The sequence below is a fragment of the Bombina bombina genome, chromosome 6, assembly GCF_027579735.1.
Source record: "Bombina bombina isolate aBomBom1 chromosome 6, aBomBom1.pri, whole genome shotgun sequence".
Classification (NCBI taxonomy): domain Eukaryota; kingdom Metazoa; phylum Chordata; class Amphibia; order Anura; family Bombinatoridae; genus Bombina; species Bombina bombina.
In genome coordinates, this window is record NC_069504.1 from 338034472 (window position 1) to 338052420 (window position 17949).

The following is a 17949-nucleotide window of genomic DNA, read 5'->3' on the forward strand; positions in this document are numbered from 1 at the left end:
GAAAAACTATAGGTGCCACACAACCATTAATTTTAAACTTGCTGTATATAACACATCAGACATAAGCCAGAATTTTGCATAGGCATGGTACTAGCTATTACAATTGCCCTGTATAGTATGCCTTGATGTCACATAGTGTATACCCATGAGGTAGACTTACTAGCATAGAGATATCTCAGGGTCAGTGGACTAGATGTACTAGTGAGAAAGGTACCCTATGCCCCTATTTGGCAAACTCACATATTAAAATAAAAGAACACAATAACTGAACCAATAGGAACAGTGATGATAACCTAATCCATACCCCTATTTGTATATCTATAGAATCCTAAGGAAAAATCTAATATAAGGTTGTCATACTGTGTACACCATAAGGTACTGCATCTAATTCTTAACAAAATGGTGTTAGGGTATAATGTTCCTAAACAATAAAAGTATAATATGGCTCTCAATTAACTGAACTAAGCGTAACCTATAACATAGCAATACCAGTCATCTCAGCTACCTACAGTTAGTATTCACATCTTGAGGTAAGAAAGCTTATATATAACCCTGGGCAAATGTGCCCTTCTTACCAAGGGTGCATAAGTCTAGAAGTGCAAATATGTAAATACTTTCAAAAAGGACATACACAATAAACATGAAATACCAAGCAAACAAGTAAGGGAACTAAACTGTGGATGAGCACAAGAGTCCAGCAATATTAAATACATTAGTTACGTCCTTCACCTCAACCATACAAATCTCGAAAGGAGGGAAGTTCAAAGTCAGAATACTGTACTGGACCTGAAGATCTGGCATCCATTTCTAAACTTAAAATATCACCCAACACTTGCTTTCACGTCTCCTAATACAGGCTCAGAAAGGATAATCTTCTGCTGCAGTAGCTTCGGTGGAACAAGAATACCAGCATTGCACACATGGGAGTCGGCCGCCCTCCCAGACGCAATCAGCATAACAATTTCCCTCACACAAATCAACGATCTTCCTCCCACTTGAGAGAGAAAAAGAGATCCCTCTGGATATATCTGCAGGGCAGTTGAGAGGAACCACATCCCAATATCGTGTAGGTGGCACCAGCACTGCACCACTGTTACTCGTAATGAGGTTAGCCATCACAGTAAACAGATGTATTCCCGTCATGCTACATGCAAGTTTTAGTAGTCCCCCTCTAGAAAATTGGCAGCAACTCCCTGGACAGGGTCCAGAGAGAAAGGTGAGAAGCTGGTGCTGGGACCTGTCCGTAAACTAACATTAAGAAGTTGGGTCATACCCAATTGCTCAGCACCACCCGGGCAAGCCGCATCTGTACGCATCTCTGTACAAGACTCAGGTGCATCCCATGCGTGGGTGCGCTCCATGTTGCACAAAAGGCGATCCAGCCTGTCACACATTGTGCGCTCAAAATCGAGCACCAGGTTTCGTATTGCCAAGTATGTCTCCTCCATGCTTAAACAGGAAATTCAAAGAATTCAAAGAATTCAATAGCAACTTACTCTCAAGACTGCCTTACAGCAGGCAGCCAAAGATAGTTGCTGGGGGGGTTAAAGCGGAGGTGTAGGCCCCCAGACAATTTCCGGTATATTAGGGCTGCATAGAACTTCGGTAAAAGGCTTGATCAAAGCAGGTGTCTTTCACAAATTAGAATCTGGGTTCCCAGATCCTTGATGATTCCAATTACCGCTGTTTTAAAGAAAAAATCTCACATACTAGTAGCAGCTCAGACTATTGCGACCTAAGATGGCCGCTGCCCGGAAGTTCCCCTCCAAGTTTGATGTTTTTGATTCGGCCGAAGCAGCTTTTGGGAGAGGTTTTGCAGGCTGTGGTGCCCTCAGATTAGGGTCCGCATTTCTTTTACCCCTCCCGTTATCATTCAGTGTCCTCTAGAGCTTGGGTATAGTTTTCCCAACAGTAAGGAATTATGCCGTGGACTCTCCTCATATTAAGAAGGAAAACATAAATTATGCTTACCTGATAATTTCATTTCCTTCTGTATGAGGAGAGTCCACGGCCCCCGCCCGTATACTCCGATGGGTGGACCAAACTTGTTTTCTTTTCTGGCACCATTTATACACTGATATTTCTCCTACTGTTCCTTGTTCCCTTGGCAGAATGAATGGGATATGAGGGAAGTAGGGGGAGTATTTAAGCCTTTGGCTGGGGTGTCTTTGCCTCCTCCTGTTGGCCAGGTTCAGTATTTCCCTACAGTAAGGAATGATGCCATGGACTCTCCTCATACAGAAGGAAATTAAATGATCAGGTAACCATAATTTATGTTTTTGGTGCACCCCACATAGAACTTTCCACATTTACATTCCAGCAGGTATACAAGGATTATTTTCATTATATATGTAAATACTGCAAACCTGTGATTTGTGACATTCAGCTCCAACACAGTAGGGGTATAAATACCCCCCTTTTAGATGTTTTATATGCGGTATAGTAATGAGCTATATTTATTCTCCATAAATAAAAAAACAATAAACAGACATTTGAAATACTTGGTAAACTTAAAAACTGACTCCTAGATTACGAGTTTTGCGGTAAGGGGAAAAAGCAGCGTTAACAGGTCCTAACGCTGCTTTTTTATGCCCGCTGCTATTACGAGTCTTGCAGGTATAGGTGTACCGCACACTTTTTTGGCCTTGCCGCAAACCAACTTACGTAAATTTTGTAAAGGCTTTTTTCTATGGGACTTCCATAGCTCCGGTATTACGAGTCTGCCTGGGAGGCCAAAAAGTGAGCAGTACACCCTCCACCGCCAAGATTCCTAACGCATTTTAAAGTCAGTAGTTATGAGTTTTACGCTACAAAGCTGTAGCATAAAACTCATAACTAAAGTGCTAAAAAGTACACTAACACCCAGAAACTGCCTATTAACCCCTTAACCGAGCCCCCCCCCGCATCGCAAACACTATAATAAAATTATTAACCCCTAATCTGCAGCTCCCGACATCGCCGCCACTAGAATAAACATTAACCCCTAAACCGCCGCACTCCCGCCTCACAAACAATAGTTAAATATTATTAACCCCTAATCTGCCGCCCCCGATATCGCCACCACCTACATTATATTTATTAACCCCTAATCTGCCGTTCCGGACATCGCCGCCACCAACATTATACTTATTAACCCCTAATCTGCTGCTCCCAACATCGCCGACACCTACATTATATTTATTAACCCCTAATCTCCCTCCCCCGAAGTCGCCGCAACCTACCTACATTTATTAACCCCTAATCTACCGCCCCCAACATCACTGCCACTATTCTAAATTTATTAACCCTTAAACCTAAGTCTAACCCTAACACCCCGTAACTTAAATATAATTTAAATAAATCTAAATAGAATTCCTATCATTAACTAAATTATTCCTATTTAAAACTAAATACTTACCTGTAAAATAAACCCTAAGCTAGCTACAATATAACTAATAGTTACATTGTATCTAGCTTAGGGTTTATTTTTATTTTACAGACAAGTTTGTATTTATTTTAACTAGGTAGAATAGTTACTAAATAGTTATTATCTATTTAATAACTACCTAGCTAAAATAAATACAAATTGACCTGTAAAATAAAACCTAACCTAAGTTATACTAACACCTAACACTACACTACAATTAAATAACGTACATAAATTAAATACAATTAAATAAATTAAATACAATTAGCTAAATTACAAAAAAAACAAACACTAAATTACAGAAAATAAAAAACTAGTTACAAGATATTTAAACTAATTACACCTAATCTAAGAGCCCTATAAAAATAAAAAAATAAAACCCTAGCCTAAACTAAACTATCAATAGCCCTTAAAAGGGCCTTTTGCAGGGAATTGCCCCAAAGAAATCAGCTCTTTTACCTGAAAAAGAAATACAAACAACCCACCACCCACACAACCAACCCCCCAAATAAAACCCTAACTAAAAAAACCTAAGCTCCCCATTGCCCTGAAAAGGGCATTTGGATGGGCATTGCCCTTAAAAGGGCATTTAGCTCTATTGCTGTCCAAAGCCCTAACCTAAAAATAAAACCCACCCAATACGCCCTTAAAAAATCTTAACACTAACCCCCGAAGATTCCCTTACCGGGAGAAGTCTTCATCCAAGCGGCAAGATGTCCTCAACGAAGCCGGCAGAAGTGGTCCTCCAGACGGGCAGAAGTGGTCCTCCAGACAGGCAGAAGTCTTTATCCAGACGGCTGATCCAATCAGCCAATAGGATTGAGCTTGCATTCTATTGGATGTTCCAATCAGCCAATAGAATGCAAGCTCAATCCTATTGGCTGATTGCATCAGCCAATAGGATTTTTTCAACCTTAATTCCGATTGGCTGATAGAATTATATCAGCCAATCAGAATCTAAGGGATGCCATCTTGGATGACATCACTTAAAGAGATATACATTCTGGAAGAAGACTTCGTTGGAAGAATATGCCCTGCGCCGGATGTCTTGAAGATGGAGCCGCTCCGCGCCGGATGGATGAAGATAGAAGATGCCGTCTGGATGAAGACTTCTGCACGTCTGGAGGACCACTTCTGCCCGTCTGGAGGACCACTTCTGCCGGCTTCGTTGAGGACATCTTGCCGCTTGAATGAAGACTTCTCCCGGTAAGTGAATCTTCGGGGATTAGTGTTAGGATTTTTTAACTGTGTATTGGATGGGTTTTATTTTTAGGTCAGAGCTTGTGACAGCAATAGATCTAAATGCCCTTTTAAGGGCACTGCCCATCCAAATGCCCTTTTTAGGGCAATGGGGAGCTTAGGTTTTTTTAGTTAGGGTTTTATTTGGGTGGTTGGTTGTGTGGGTGGTGGGTTTTACTGTTGGGGGGGTTGTTTGTATTTCTTTTTCAGGAAAAAGAGCTGATTTCTTTGGGGCAATGCCCCGCAAAAGACCCCTTTTAAGGGCTATTGATAGTTTAGTTTAGGCTAGGGTTTTTTTTTATTTTGGGGGGCTTTTTATTTTTATAGGGCTCTTAGATTAGGTGTAATTAGTTTAAATATCTTGTAATTTGTTTTTCTCTTGTAAGGTGTATCCAGTCCACGGATTCATCCATTACTTGTGGGATATTCTCCTTCCCAACAGGAAGCTGCAAGAGGACACCCACAGCAGAGCTGTCTATATAGCTCCTCCCCTAACTGCCACTCCCAGTCATTCTCTTGCAGCTCTCGACAAGAAAAGAAGTATCAAGAGATATGTGGTGATTTAGTGTAGTTTATCTTCAATCAAAAGTTTGTTATTTTTAAATGGTACCGGCGTTGTACTGTTTTTACCTCAGGCAGAAATTAGAAGAAGAATTTGCCTGAGGTTTTTGATGATCTTAGCAGGTTGTAACTAAGGTCCACTGCTGTTCTCACACATAACTGAAGAGTATGGGAAAACTTCAGCTGGGGGAATGGCCTGCAGAATTAACTGCTCTGAGGTATGTTCAGTATATTTTTTCTAGAGAGATGATAAGGTCTAGAAAATGCTGACAGTGCCTGATATATTTAAGGTAAACCTGATTACAGTGATTTAACAAACGACTGGGATCATGCTTGCAGTAAAGGGTAATATTCATATTACTTGCTCTTATTACTTAGTATGTAAAACGTTTGCATGATATATAAAAAACGTTTTTTACTGAGGGTGATACATCTTTATTGGGGCCTAGTTTTCCACATGGCTGACTAGATTTCTCCTAGGAGTAGTTATTTATGGCCCTTTCACTTTGAGTGCATGGTGGTAGAGGCCTATTTTCGCGCTCTAATTGCGCAGTAGTTTTTACAGTCTGAGACATCCAGCTTCCCTGAAGGAGTCCCCTGACATATAGGACCTCTGTAAAGGGTTTTTGTGCCTACAAAAGTCGTTTTATGGGCAGGTAGGAGCCACAGTAGAGCTGTGGCAGTTTGCTTGTGACTGTTTATAACGGTTTTACCGTTTTTCTGATTCGTTTTTGAGCCTGAGGGGTTAATCATCCATTTGCAAGTGGGTGCAATGCTATTTTAGTCTATTATACACACTGTAAAAATTTCGTAGAGTTTACTGCTTTTTTCACTGTTTTGCAGTTTATGTGATTGTTTTTTTCCCTTAAAGGCACAGTACCGTTTTTTATATTCTGCTTTTTCATATTTATTAAAGTGTTTTCCAAGCTTGCTGGTCTCATTACTAGTCTGTTAAACATGTCTGACATAGAGGAAACTCCTTGTTCATTATGTTTAGAAGCCATTGTGGAACCCCCTCTTAGAATGTGTACCAAATGCACTGATCTTACTATAAATTTTAAAGACCATATTCTGGCTTTAAAATATTTATCACCAGAGGAAATTGACAAGGGGGAAGTTACGCCGACTAACTCTCCCCACTTGTCAGAACCTATAACTCCCGCTCAAGGGACGCCAAGTACATCTAGCGTGCCCATTGCGTATACTTTACAAGACATGGCGGCAGTTATGAATCATACCCTTACAGAGGTATTGTCCAAACTGCCAGGGTTACAAGGAAAGCGAGACAGCTCTGGGGCTAGAACAAATACAGAGTTCTCTGACGCTTTAGTATCTATGTCTGATATACCCTCACAATGTGCAGAAGCCGAAGCAGAAGAGCTTCTATCTGTGGGTGATTTTTCTGATTCAGGGAAGACACTTCAACCTGATTCTGATATGTCTACATTTAAATTTAAACTTGAACACCTCTGCGTGTTGCTCAGGGAGGTTTTATCAACTCTGGATGACTGTGACGCCATTGTAGTCCCAGAGAAATTGTGTAAGTTGGATAAATACTATGCAGTGCCTGTTTACACTGATGTTTTTCCAATCCCTAAGAGGTTTTCAGAAATTATTACTAAGGAATGGGATAGACCAGGTGTACCATTCTCTCCCCTCCTGTTTTTAAAAAGATGTTTCCTATAGATGCTGCTACACGGGACTTGTGGCAGACGGTCCCTAAGGTGGAGGGAGCAGTCTCTACCCTAGCGAAAATTTTTATTCAACAAGGTTTTATTCTCCAGCCTCTTGCATGCATTGCCCCCTCTAGAAGAAGCTCTACAGGTAGAAAACCGTTGGATGATATCCTTGACAAGCTTAAAGCTCTTAAGCTAGCCAATTCATTTGTTTCTGACGCCGTTGTTCATTTAACCAAGCTAACGGCTAAAAACTCAGGTTTTGCTATTCAGGCGCGTAGGGCGCTATGGCTTAAATCCTGGTCAGCTGACGTTACTTCAAAGTCTAAGCTTCTCAACATTCCCTTCAAGGGGCAGACCCTATTCAGGCCTGGACTGAAGGAGATCATTTCTGATATTACTGGAGGAAAAGGTCACGCCCTTCCTCAGGATAGGTCCAACAAATTAAGGACCAAACAGACTAATTTTCGTTCCTTTCGAAACTTCAAGAGTGGCGCAGCTTCAACTTCCTCTAATACAAAACAAGAGGGAAATTTTGCCCAGTCCAAGCCGGTCTGGAGACCTAACCAGGCTTGGAACAAAGGAAAGCAGGCCGAAAAAACTGCTGCTGCCTCTAAGACAGCATGAAAGATCAGCCCCCGATCCGGAAAGGGATCTAGTAGGGGGCAGACTTTCTCTCTTCGCCCAGGCTTGGGCAAGAGATGTCCAGGATCCCTGGGCGTTGGAAATTGTGTCCCAGGGATATCTTCTGGACTTCAAAGCTTCTTCCCCAAAAGGGAGATTTCATCTCTCACAATTATCTGCAAACCAGATAAAGAGAGAGGCATTCTTACATTGTGTTCAAGACCTCCTAGTTATGGGAGTGATCCACCCAGTTCCAAAGGAGGAACAGGGGCAAGGCTTCTATTCAAATCTGTTTGTAGTTCCCAAGAAAGAGGGAACCTTCAGACCAATCTTATATCTCAAGATCCTAAACAAATTTCTCAGGGTCCCATCCTTCAAGATGGAGACTATTCGAACCATCCTACCTATGATCCAGGAGGGTCAATATATGACTACCGTGGACATAAAGGATGCTTATCTACACATTCCGATACACAGAGATCATCATCGGTTTCTCAGGTTCGCCTTCCTAGACAGGCATTACCAGTTTGTGGCTCTTCCCTTTGGGTTAGCTACGGCACCAAGAATCTTTACGAAGGTTCTAGGGTCACTCCTAGCGGTCCTAAGGCCGCGGGGTATAGCAGTAGCCCCTTACCTAGACGACATTCTGATACAGGTGTCAAATTTTCAAATCGCCAGGTCCCATACGGACATTGTTCTGGCATTCCTGAGGTCTCATGGGCGGAAAATGAACGAAGAAAAGAGTTCTCTATCCCCTCTCACAAGAGTTTCCTTCCTAGGAACTCTGATAGATTCTGTAGAAATGAAGATTTGCCTGACAGAGGCCAGGTTGTCAAAACTTCTAAATTCCTGCCGTGTTCTTTATTCTACTTCTTGCCCTTCAGTGGCTCAGTGTATGGAAGTAATCGATTTAATGGTAGCGGCAATGGACATAGTGCCGTTTGCCCGCCTACATCTCAGACCGCTGCAGCTTTGCATGCTCAGTCAGTGGAATGGGGATTACACAGATTTGTCCCCTCTACTAAATCTGGATCAAGAGACCAGGGATTCTCTTCTCTGGTGGCTATCTCGAGTCCATCCGTTCAAGGGTATGACCTTCCGCAGGCCAAATTGGACAATAGTAACGACAGATGCCAGCCTTCTGGGCTGTAGTGCAGTCTGGAACTCCCTGAAGGCTCAGGGCTCGTGGACTCAGGAGGAGGCACTCCTTCCGATAAACATTCTGGAACTTAGAGTGATATTCAATGCTCTTCAGGCTTGGCCTCAGCTTGCTGCGGTCAGGTTCATCAGATTTCAGTCGGACAATATCACGACTGTAGCCTACATCAACCATCAAGGGGGAACAAGGAGTTCCCTAGCAATGTTGGAGGTTTCAAAAATAATTCTATGGGCAGAGGTTCACTCTTGCCATCTATCAGCTATCCATATCCCAGGAGTAGAGAACTGGGAGGCGGATTTTCTAAGTCGGCAGACTTTTCATCCGGGGGAGTGGGAACTCCATCCGGAGGTATTTGCACAGTTGATTCAACTTTGGGGCAAACCAGAACTGGATCTCATGGCGTCTCGTCAGAACGCCAAGCTTCCTTGTTACGGATCCAGGTCCAGGGATCCCAAGGCAGCGCTGATAGATGCTCTAGCAGCGCCTTGGTCCTTCAACCTGGCTTATGTGTTTCCACTGTTTCCTCTGCTCCCTCGTCTGATTGCCAAGATCAAGCATTGGTGATTTTGATAGCACCTGCATGGCCATGGAGGACTTGGTATGCAGATCTGGTGGACATGTCATCCCTTCCACCATGGACTCTGCCGCTGAGGCAGGACCTTCTCCTCCAAGGTCCTTTCAACCATCCAAATCTAATTTCTCTGCGTCTGACTGCTTGGAGATTGAACGCTTGATTTTATCAAAGCGTGGTTTCTCTGAGTCGGTCATTGATACCTTAATTCAGGCTCGAAAGCCGGTCACCAGGAAAATCTATCATAAGATATGGTGTAGATATCTTCATTGGTGTGAATCCAAAGGTTACTCATGGAGTAAGGTCAGGATTCCTAGGATATTATCTTTTCTCCAAGAAGGATTGGAGAAGGGATTGTCAGCTAGTTCCTTAAAGGGACAGATTTCTGCTCTGTCTATTCTTTTGCACAAGCGTCTGGCTGATACTCCAGATGTTCAGGCGTTTTGTCAGGCTTTAGTTAGAATCAAGCTTGTGTTTAAACCTGTTGCTCCGCCATGGAGTTTAAATTTGGTTCTTAAGGTTCTGCAAGGGGTTCCGTTTGAACCTTTGCATTCCATAGATATTAAACTTTTATCTTGGAAAGTTCTGTTTTTAGTAGCTATCTCCTCGGCTCGAAGAGTTTCGGAGTTATCTTCTTTACAATGTGATTCCCCTTATCTCATTTTCCATGCAGATAAGGTAGTTTTACGTACCAAACCTGGTTTTCTTCCTAAGCTGGTATCAAATAAAAATATTAATCAGGAGATTGTTGTTCCTTTACTATGTCCTAATCCTTCTTCAAAGAAGGAACGTCTTTTACACAATCTTGATGTGGTTCGTGCTTTAAAATTTTATTTACAAGCTACGAAGGATTTTCGTCAAACATCTGCTTTGTTTGTGGTCTACTCTGGACAGAGGAGAGGCCAAAAGGCTTTGGCAACTTCTCTTTCTTTTTGGCTAAGAAGTATAATCCGCTTAGCTTATGAGACTGCTGGCCAGCAGCCTCCTGAAAGAATTACAGCTCATTCCACTAGAGCGGTAGCTTCCACATGGGCTTTTAAGAATGAGGCTTCTGTTGAACAGATTTGTAAGGCGGCGACTTGGTCTTCGCTTCATACTTTTTCTAAATTCTACAAATTTGATACTTTTGCTTCTTCGGAGGCTATTTTTGGGAGAAAGGTCTTACAGGCAGTGGTGCCTTCCGTTTAAGCGCCTGCCTTGTCCCTCCCTTCATCCGTGTCCTATAGCTTTGGTATTGGTATCCCAAAAGTAATGGATGAATCCGTGCACTGGATACACCTTACAAGAGAAAACAAAATTTATGCTTACCTGATAAATTTATTTCTCTTGTGGTGTATCCAGTCCACGGTCCGCCCTGTAATTTTAAGGCAGGTGTTTTTTATTTTTAAACTACAGTCACCACTGCACCCTATAGTTTCTCCTTTCTCTTGCTTGTCTTCGGTCAAATGACTGGGAGTGGCAGTTAGGGGAGGAGCTATATAGACAGCTCTGCTGTGTGTGTCCTCTTGCAGCTTCCTGTTGGGAAGGAGAATATCCCACAAGTAATGGATGAATCCGTGGACTGGATACACCACAAGAGAAATAAATTTATCAGGTAAGCATAAATTTTGTTTTTATTTTCTGTAATTTAGTGGGGGGGGGGGGTTGTAATTTAGCTAATTGTATTTAATTTATTTAATTGTATGTAATTTATGTAAGTTATTTAATTGTAGTTTAGTCTTAGGTGTTATTCTAACTTAGGTTAGGTTTTATTTTACAGGTAACTTTGTATTTATTTTAGCTAGGTAGTTAGTAAATAGTTAATATATATTTAGTAACTATTCTACCTAGTTAAAATAAATACAAACTTGCCTGTAAAAAATAAATAAACCCTAAGCTAGATACAATGTAACTATTAGTTATATTGTACCTAGCTTAGGGTTTATTTTACAGGTAAGTATTTAGTTTTAAATAGGAATAATTTAGTTAATGATAGGAATTTTATTTAGATTTATTTAAATTATATTTAAGTTGGGGGGGTTAGGGTTAGACTTAGGTTTAAGCGTTAATATATTTAATATTGTGGCTGCGACGTTGGGGACGGCAGATTAGGGGTTAATAAATGTAGGTAGCTGGCGGCGATGTTGGGGGCAGCAGATTAGGGTTAATAAATATAATGTAGGTTGCGGCGATGTCCGGAGCAGAAGATTAGGGGTTAATAAGTATAATGTAGTTGGCAGCGATGTTAGGGGCGACAGATTAGGGGTTAATATTATTTAACTAGTGTTTGAGAGGCGGGAGTGTGGTGGTTTAGGGGTTAATAAACTTAGAATAATGGCGGCGACATTGGGGGCGGCAGATTAGGGGTTAATAAATATGGGTAGGTTGTGGCGACTTTGGGGGAGGGAGATTATGGGTTAATAAATATAATGTAGGTGTTGGCGATGTTGGGGGCAGCAGATTAGGGGTTAATAAGTATAATGTAGGTGGCGGCGATGTTCGGAGCGGCTGATTAGGGGTTAATAAATATAATGTAGGTGTCGGCGATGTCGGGGGCGGCAGATTAGGGGTTAATAAGTTTAAGATTAGGGGTGTTTAGACTCGAGGTTCATGTTAGGGTGTTAGGTGTAAACATAACTTAAGTTTCCACATAGGAATAAATGGGGCTGCGTTACTGAGTTTTACGCTGCTTTTTGGCAGGTGTTAGACTTTTTCTCAGCCGGCTCTCCCCATTGATGTCTATGGGGAAATCGTGCACAAGCACGTACAACCAGCTCACCGCTCACTTAAGCAGCGCTGGTATTGGAGTGCAGTGTGGAGCGCAATTTTGCTTTACACTCACTTCTTGCCTGTTAACGACGGGTTTGTAAAAACCCGTAATACCAACGCTGCAGGGAAGTGAGCGGTGAGAATAAACTGCACGTTAGCACCGCACCCCTCATAACGCAAGACTCGTAATCTACCCGTGAGTTTGTTCCCAAACCACATACAGAAACTTTACTTCAGGGCCTATTTATTAAGCTGTCAACCGCAAATATGCTGGAATTCCGCAGCGTATTTGTGGCAAGCTTGATTCACCGTAGTTATCAAACCCTACAGACCGTCAAAAGTAGAATTTAGTGACGTAACATACGATCCGCCAGACTCAATCCGACACAGATCAATGGTTACGTCACACATGTTCCGAATGCAAGTTCAGCACAATCTGACTACTTTTGAAAGTTATCAAAAAACTACCAGGTACGCTCGCCACTATTCGGGCCCAGCGTACCTGGTTTTCAATTCGCCGCCCTAGAGGCGGCGGATGCCATAGGAATCAATGGGAGTCTGACAGAAGTGAAAGCTCAAGTTCACTGCTGCCCGATATCCCATTGATTCCTATGGTAAATGTCTACACCTAACACCCTAACATGTACCCCGAGTCTAAAAACACCCCTAATCTGTCCCCCCCACACTGCCGCAACTAAATAAAGTGTTTAACGCCTAAACCGCGTCTCCCGGAGCCCGCTGTCACCTACATTATACTTATTAACCCCTAACCTGCCCCCCCTATACCGCCGCAACTCTAATAAATGTATTAACCCCTAAACCGCTGCTCCCGGAGCCCACCGCAACTCTAATAAAGTGTTTAACCCTTAATCTGCCCCCCCTAAATCGCCGCCACCTACATTATACTTATTAACCCCTAAACCACCACTTCCGGACCCCGCCGCCACCTACATTACATTTATTAACCCCTAATCTCCCGCCCCCAACGTCGCCCCCACTATATTAAATGTATTAACCCCTAAACCTAAGTCTAACCCTAACACCCCCTAACTTAAATATAATTTAAATTAATCTAAATAAAATTACTACAATTAACTAAATTATTCCTATTTAAAACTAAATACGTACCTATAAAATAAACCCTAAGATAGCTACAATATAACTAATAGTTATATTGTAGCTAGCTTAGGGTTTAAGTTTGTATTTATTTTAACTAGGTACAATAGTTATTAAATAGTTATTAACTATTTAATAACTACCTAGCTAAAATAAATACAAAAGTACCTGTAAAATAAATCCTAACCTAAGTTACAATTACACCTAACACTACACTATCATTAAATGAATCACCTAAATTAAAATAAATTAATTACAATTAAATAAAATTAACTAAAGTACAAAAAAAACAAACACTAAATTACAGAAAATAATAAAATAATTACAAGAATTTTAAACTAATTACACCTAATCTAATCCCACTAATAAAATAAAAAAGCACCCCAAAATAAAAAAAAAGCCCAACTCTACAATAAATTACAAATAACCCTTAAAAGGGCCTTTTGCGGGGCATTGCCCCAAAGTAATCAGCTCTATTACCTGTAAAAGAAAAATACAATACCCCCCCAAACATTACAACTCACCACCCACACACCCAACCCTACTCTAAAACCCACCCAATTCCCCCTTAATAAAACCTAAAACTACCCCCTTGAACATCACTCTACCTTGAGACGTCTTCACCCAGCCGAGCACAAGTGGTCTTCCAGAGGGGCAGAAGAGAACCTCCAGACGGGCAGAAGTCTTCATCCAGGCGGCACCTTCTATCTTCATCCATTCGACGAGGAGCGGCTCCATCTTGAAGACATCCGACGCGGAGCATCCATCCAGACCGACGACTACCCGACGAATGAATATTCCTTTAAATGACATCATCCAAGATGGCGTCTCTTGAATTCCGATTGGCTGATACAATCATCCAATTGGAATTAAGGTAGGAAAAATCCTATTGGCTGATGCAATCAGCCAATAGGATTGAGCTTGCATTCTATTGGCTGTTCCAATCAGAATGCGAGCTCAATCCTATTTGCTGATTGGATCAGCCAATAGGATTGAACTTCAATCCTATTGGCTGATTGCATCAGCCAATAGGATTTTTCCTACCTTAATTCCGATTGGCTGATAGAATTCTATCAGCCAATCGGAATTCAAGGGACGCCATCTTGGATGACGTCATTTAAAGGAATATTCATTCGTCGGTAGTCGTCGGTCTGGATGGATGCTTTGCGTCGGATGTCTTCAAGATGGAGCCGCTCCTCGCCGGATGGAAGAGATAGAAGATGCCATCTGGAGGAAGACTTCTGCCCGTCTGGAGGTCCTCTTCTGCCCAGATCGGATGAAGACTTCTGCCCCTCTGGAGGACCACTTGTGCCCGGCTGGGTGAAGACGTCTCAAGGTAGGGTGATCTTCAAGGGGGTAGTGTTAGGTTTTATTAAGGGGGGATTGGGTGGGTTTTAGAATAGGGTTGGGTGTGTGGGTGGTGGGTTGTAATGTTGGAAGGTATTGTACTTTTTTTTACAGGTGAAAGAGCTGATTACTTTGGGGCAATGCCCTGCAAAAGGCCCTTTTAAGGGCTATTTGTAATTTAGTGTAGGGTAGGGATTTTTTTTTATTTTGGGGGGGCTTTTTTATTTTATTAGGGAATTAGATTAGGTGTAATTAGTTTAAAAAACTTTTAATTATTTTATTATTTTCTGTAATTTAGTGTTGTTTTTTTTGTACTTTAGTTAATTTTATTTAATTGTAATTAATTTATTTTAATTTAGGTAATTAATTTAATGATAGTGTAGTGCTAGGTGTAATTGTAACTTAGGTTAGGATTTATTTTACAGGTACTTTTGTATTTATTTTAGCTAGGTAGCTATTAAATAGTTAATAACTATTTAATAACTATTGTACCTAGTTAAAATAAATACAAACTTGCCTGTAAAATAAAAATAAACCCTAAGCTAGATACAATGTAACTATTAGTTATATTGTAGCTAGCTTAGGGTTTAATTTATAGGTAAGTATTTAGTTTTAAATAGGAATAATTTATTTCATGATAGGAATATTTATTTAGATTAATTTAAATTATATTTAAGTTAGGGGCTGTTAGGGTAAGGGTTAGACTTAGGTTTTGGGGTTAATAAATTTAATATAGTGGCGGCAACGTTGGGGCGGGGTATTAGGGGTTAATAAATTTAAAGTAGGTGGCGGCGGTGTAGGGGGGTCAGATTAGGGGCTAATAAATTTAATGTAGGTAATGTTTGTGTAGGGGTTCAGATTAGAGGTTAATAAATTTAATGTAGGTGGCGGCGGGGTCCGTGAGCGGTGGTTTAGGGGTTAAACATTTTATTTCGTTGCGGCTGGGTCCGGGAGCGGCGGTTTAGGGGTTAATACATATAATGTAGGTGGCGGTGGGCTCCGGGAGCGGTGGTTTAGGGGTTAAACTGTTTATTAGAGTTGCAGTGGGCTCCGGGAGCGGCGGTTTAGGGGTTAATAACTTTATTTAGTTGCGGGGGGGGTCCGGGAGCGGTGGTATAGGGGGTAATACAGTATAGTTTAGTGTGGGTGCTTAGTGACAGGGTATCAAGAAAGCTGCGAATAAGCCGATGAGCAGCGAGATCGATGACTGTAGTTAACAACAGTCCGCTGCTCATTGCTCCGTACTTGGTGCGCAGCTTTTTGACAGCTTTCTTGATAATTTTGGCAAATGTATTCAGGTCTGCGGCAGCGATGTTAGGCGATCTTAGGCGAGCGTATTGGTGCCGGCGAATGCTAGAAAGTCGACGGCTTGATAACTAGAGGCCCAGGTCTCACACAAGCCATAACTTTCAACTTGTAATATGAGTGATGTTTAGTTTGGTCGTGATATCCATTTAAAGTATAGGGATTGCTAAAGAGATGTTGGCCGCGCTAAACATTCTATAGTAATTAAATTTTACCATGGACTTGTAATATAAATGTTTGTGTTAATTTAGTGTGGTCAAGTGATATTGATAGAGCACCCTGTGCTATCAATAGTGCTCCACTAAATAAATAGCTCTTAAGCTAAAATTTGCTTTTATGAAATTCTTTAAGGGACCTCACACTATTGATGAGACTTATTATATCATTTCACCAGATCAGAGATCCTTGGTTCATCTGCCCCTTAGTGATGAATGTCTCTTTAGGGCTACCTGAATCTGATATTTACAACATCCAGCTAAATTAGAAACAAAGAAGAGGCGCCAGATGACAGTAGGGACAGTGATCACTCAAATGACTACAGATGGTGTGGGAAGGGATATTTATTTACTCTTCATAACCGATGCTCTGTTAAAAATAATAATGTTACAATCAATATTTAAGCACATTTCTGTGTTATTTAATACATGTATTGTCTTCAAATTATGGGTACAGTACAAAAGTAAAATGTCTGTATTTTTTTCAGAGGGTGGCAATAATCTATACAGAATATTGTTCTTTGTTGCACAATGCCTTAAAGATTTTGGCAAAATAAAAGAAGCAGAAAACGTCTTCTTGTCAATAGAATCTCACCTGATAACAGTAAGTTTAAACAACAATGTATGTCTTTGAAATAAACTTGATAATTTGCCTGTTCCTTGTGATGGTAAATTATACAAATATGCAATGCTGCATTTGATTAATAATTAAAAAATAATGGAACTTTCATTCATTGATTAATATTAAATGTAGTTTATTAAGATTGAATATCTTTTAAAAAATGTTTAAATCTTTTCACCGTTCCTGCGCCCATTATTTTTTTTCTGGAATTTTTTTTTTGGTCACATTTTCGCATCAACCAATGGAAAGCTGTGCCAGCTGGCGTCCTTTGAAGACATGCACACACCCCTTCAATGGAGTGTGCGTCTTAACGCCGCTGTATTGTAATTTGCATACAGTGACGCACACACACTAGATTCCCCATAGAATGACTGCCCATAGAATGACGTAGTGAGCGGTTGGGACAGCTCTCCATGTGAATAACTGAAGCAAGCCGGAAAAACATATGGGGGCGGAGTAAAGATTATTAACGTGGTGTGAGCAAAATATGTTTTTTAAAAAAACCTAGCGATCCACATTGTGTTAACTTTAGGAATAAAATTCTGTTTCTTTTTTAAGACACGATGAGTCCACGGATCATCTTAATTACTAATGGGATATTCACCTCCTGTTTGTACGAAAAGAAAAGTTTGATGGCACTACTACAGATATATAGAGTCTTATCACCATACACAATTAGGGCAAATTGGCCTCAAAATATACTATTTGATTGTGGTGAGGTGCTTAGTATCTACAGTTATATTTAACTAGAATTCAATAAAGGATTGAACAAAAGGATACTATGGTAGCACTCTTAAGACTCTAAGAACAGTGTTCTTAGAGTCTTAGGAGTGCTACCATAGTATCCTTTTGTTCAATCCTTTATTGAATTCTAGTTAAATATTCACCTCCTGGTCAGCAGGAGGAGGCAAAGAGCACCACAGCAGAGCTGTTAAATAGCTCCTCCCTTCCCTCCCACTCCATTCATTCTCTTTGCCTACGTTAGTGATAGGAAGAGGTAAAGTGAGGTGTTAGAAAAGATTCTTCAATCAAGAGTTTATTATTTTTAAAGTAGTGCCAGAGAGTGCTACTTTGTCCTAGGGTGTAGCCGTATCCCATATCAGTCTCTACAGTAGAGCTTTTTGGTGGCTTTAAAGCAATGGGGACTTGTAGGACATAATTCTCACTGCGCCTCCCATGTATTTGCTGCCCTGTATGCCTTAGTCTGAGGAAAAGGATTACTCAGCATGCCTTGTTTTCCACAGGTCAATGGGAGGGAGAGGACCTCTTAAACCTGGGATCTGCCTTGCTGTCAGGCAGAGGATGAGGTAAGTGCTAACTTTTTGTCTAGGGATAGAAAGAAGATCTCAGAAAAAAGTTT

General features: G+C 41.1%; 1 protein-coding gene across 1 annotated transcript in view; it reads left to right on the top strand.

Moving 5' to 3' along the window:
* The window catches only part of LOC128664418 (tetratricopeptide repeat protein 41-like), a 331531-nt gene that overhangs the window by 176583 nt on the left and 136999 nt on the right, over positions 1–17949 (top strand). The window contains exon 8 of the mRNA XM_053719249.1: positions 16456–16571. Coding sequence (XP_053575224.1) covers positions 16456–16571 — 116 coding nt within the window. The remainder of the gene's footprint in view (positions 1–16455; positions 16572–17949) is intronic.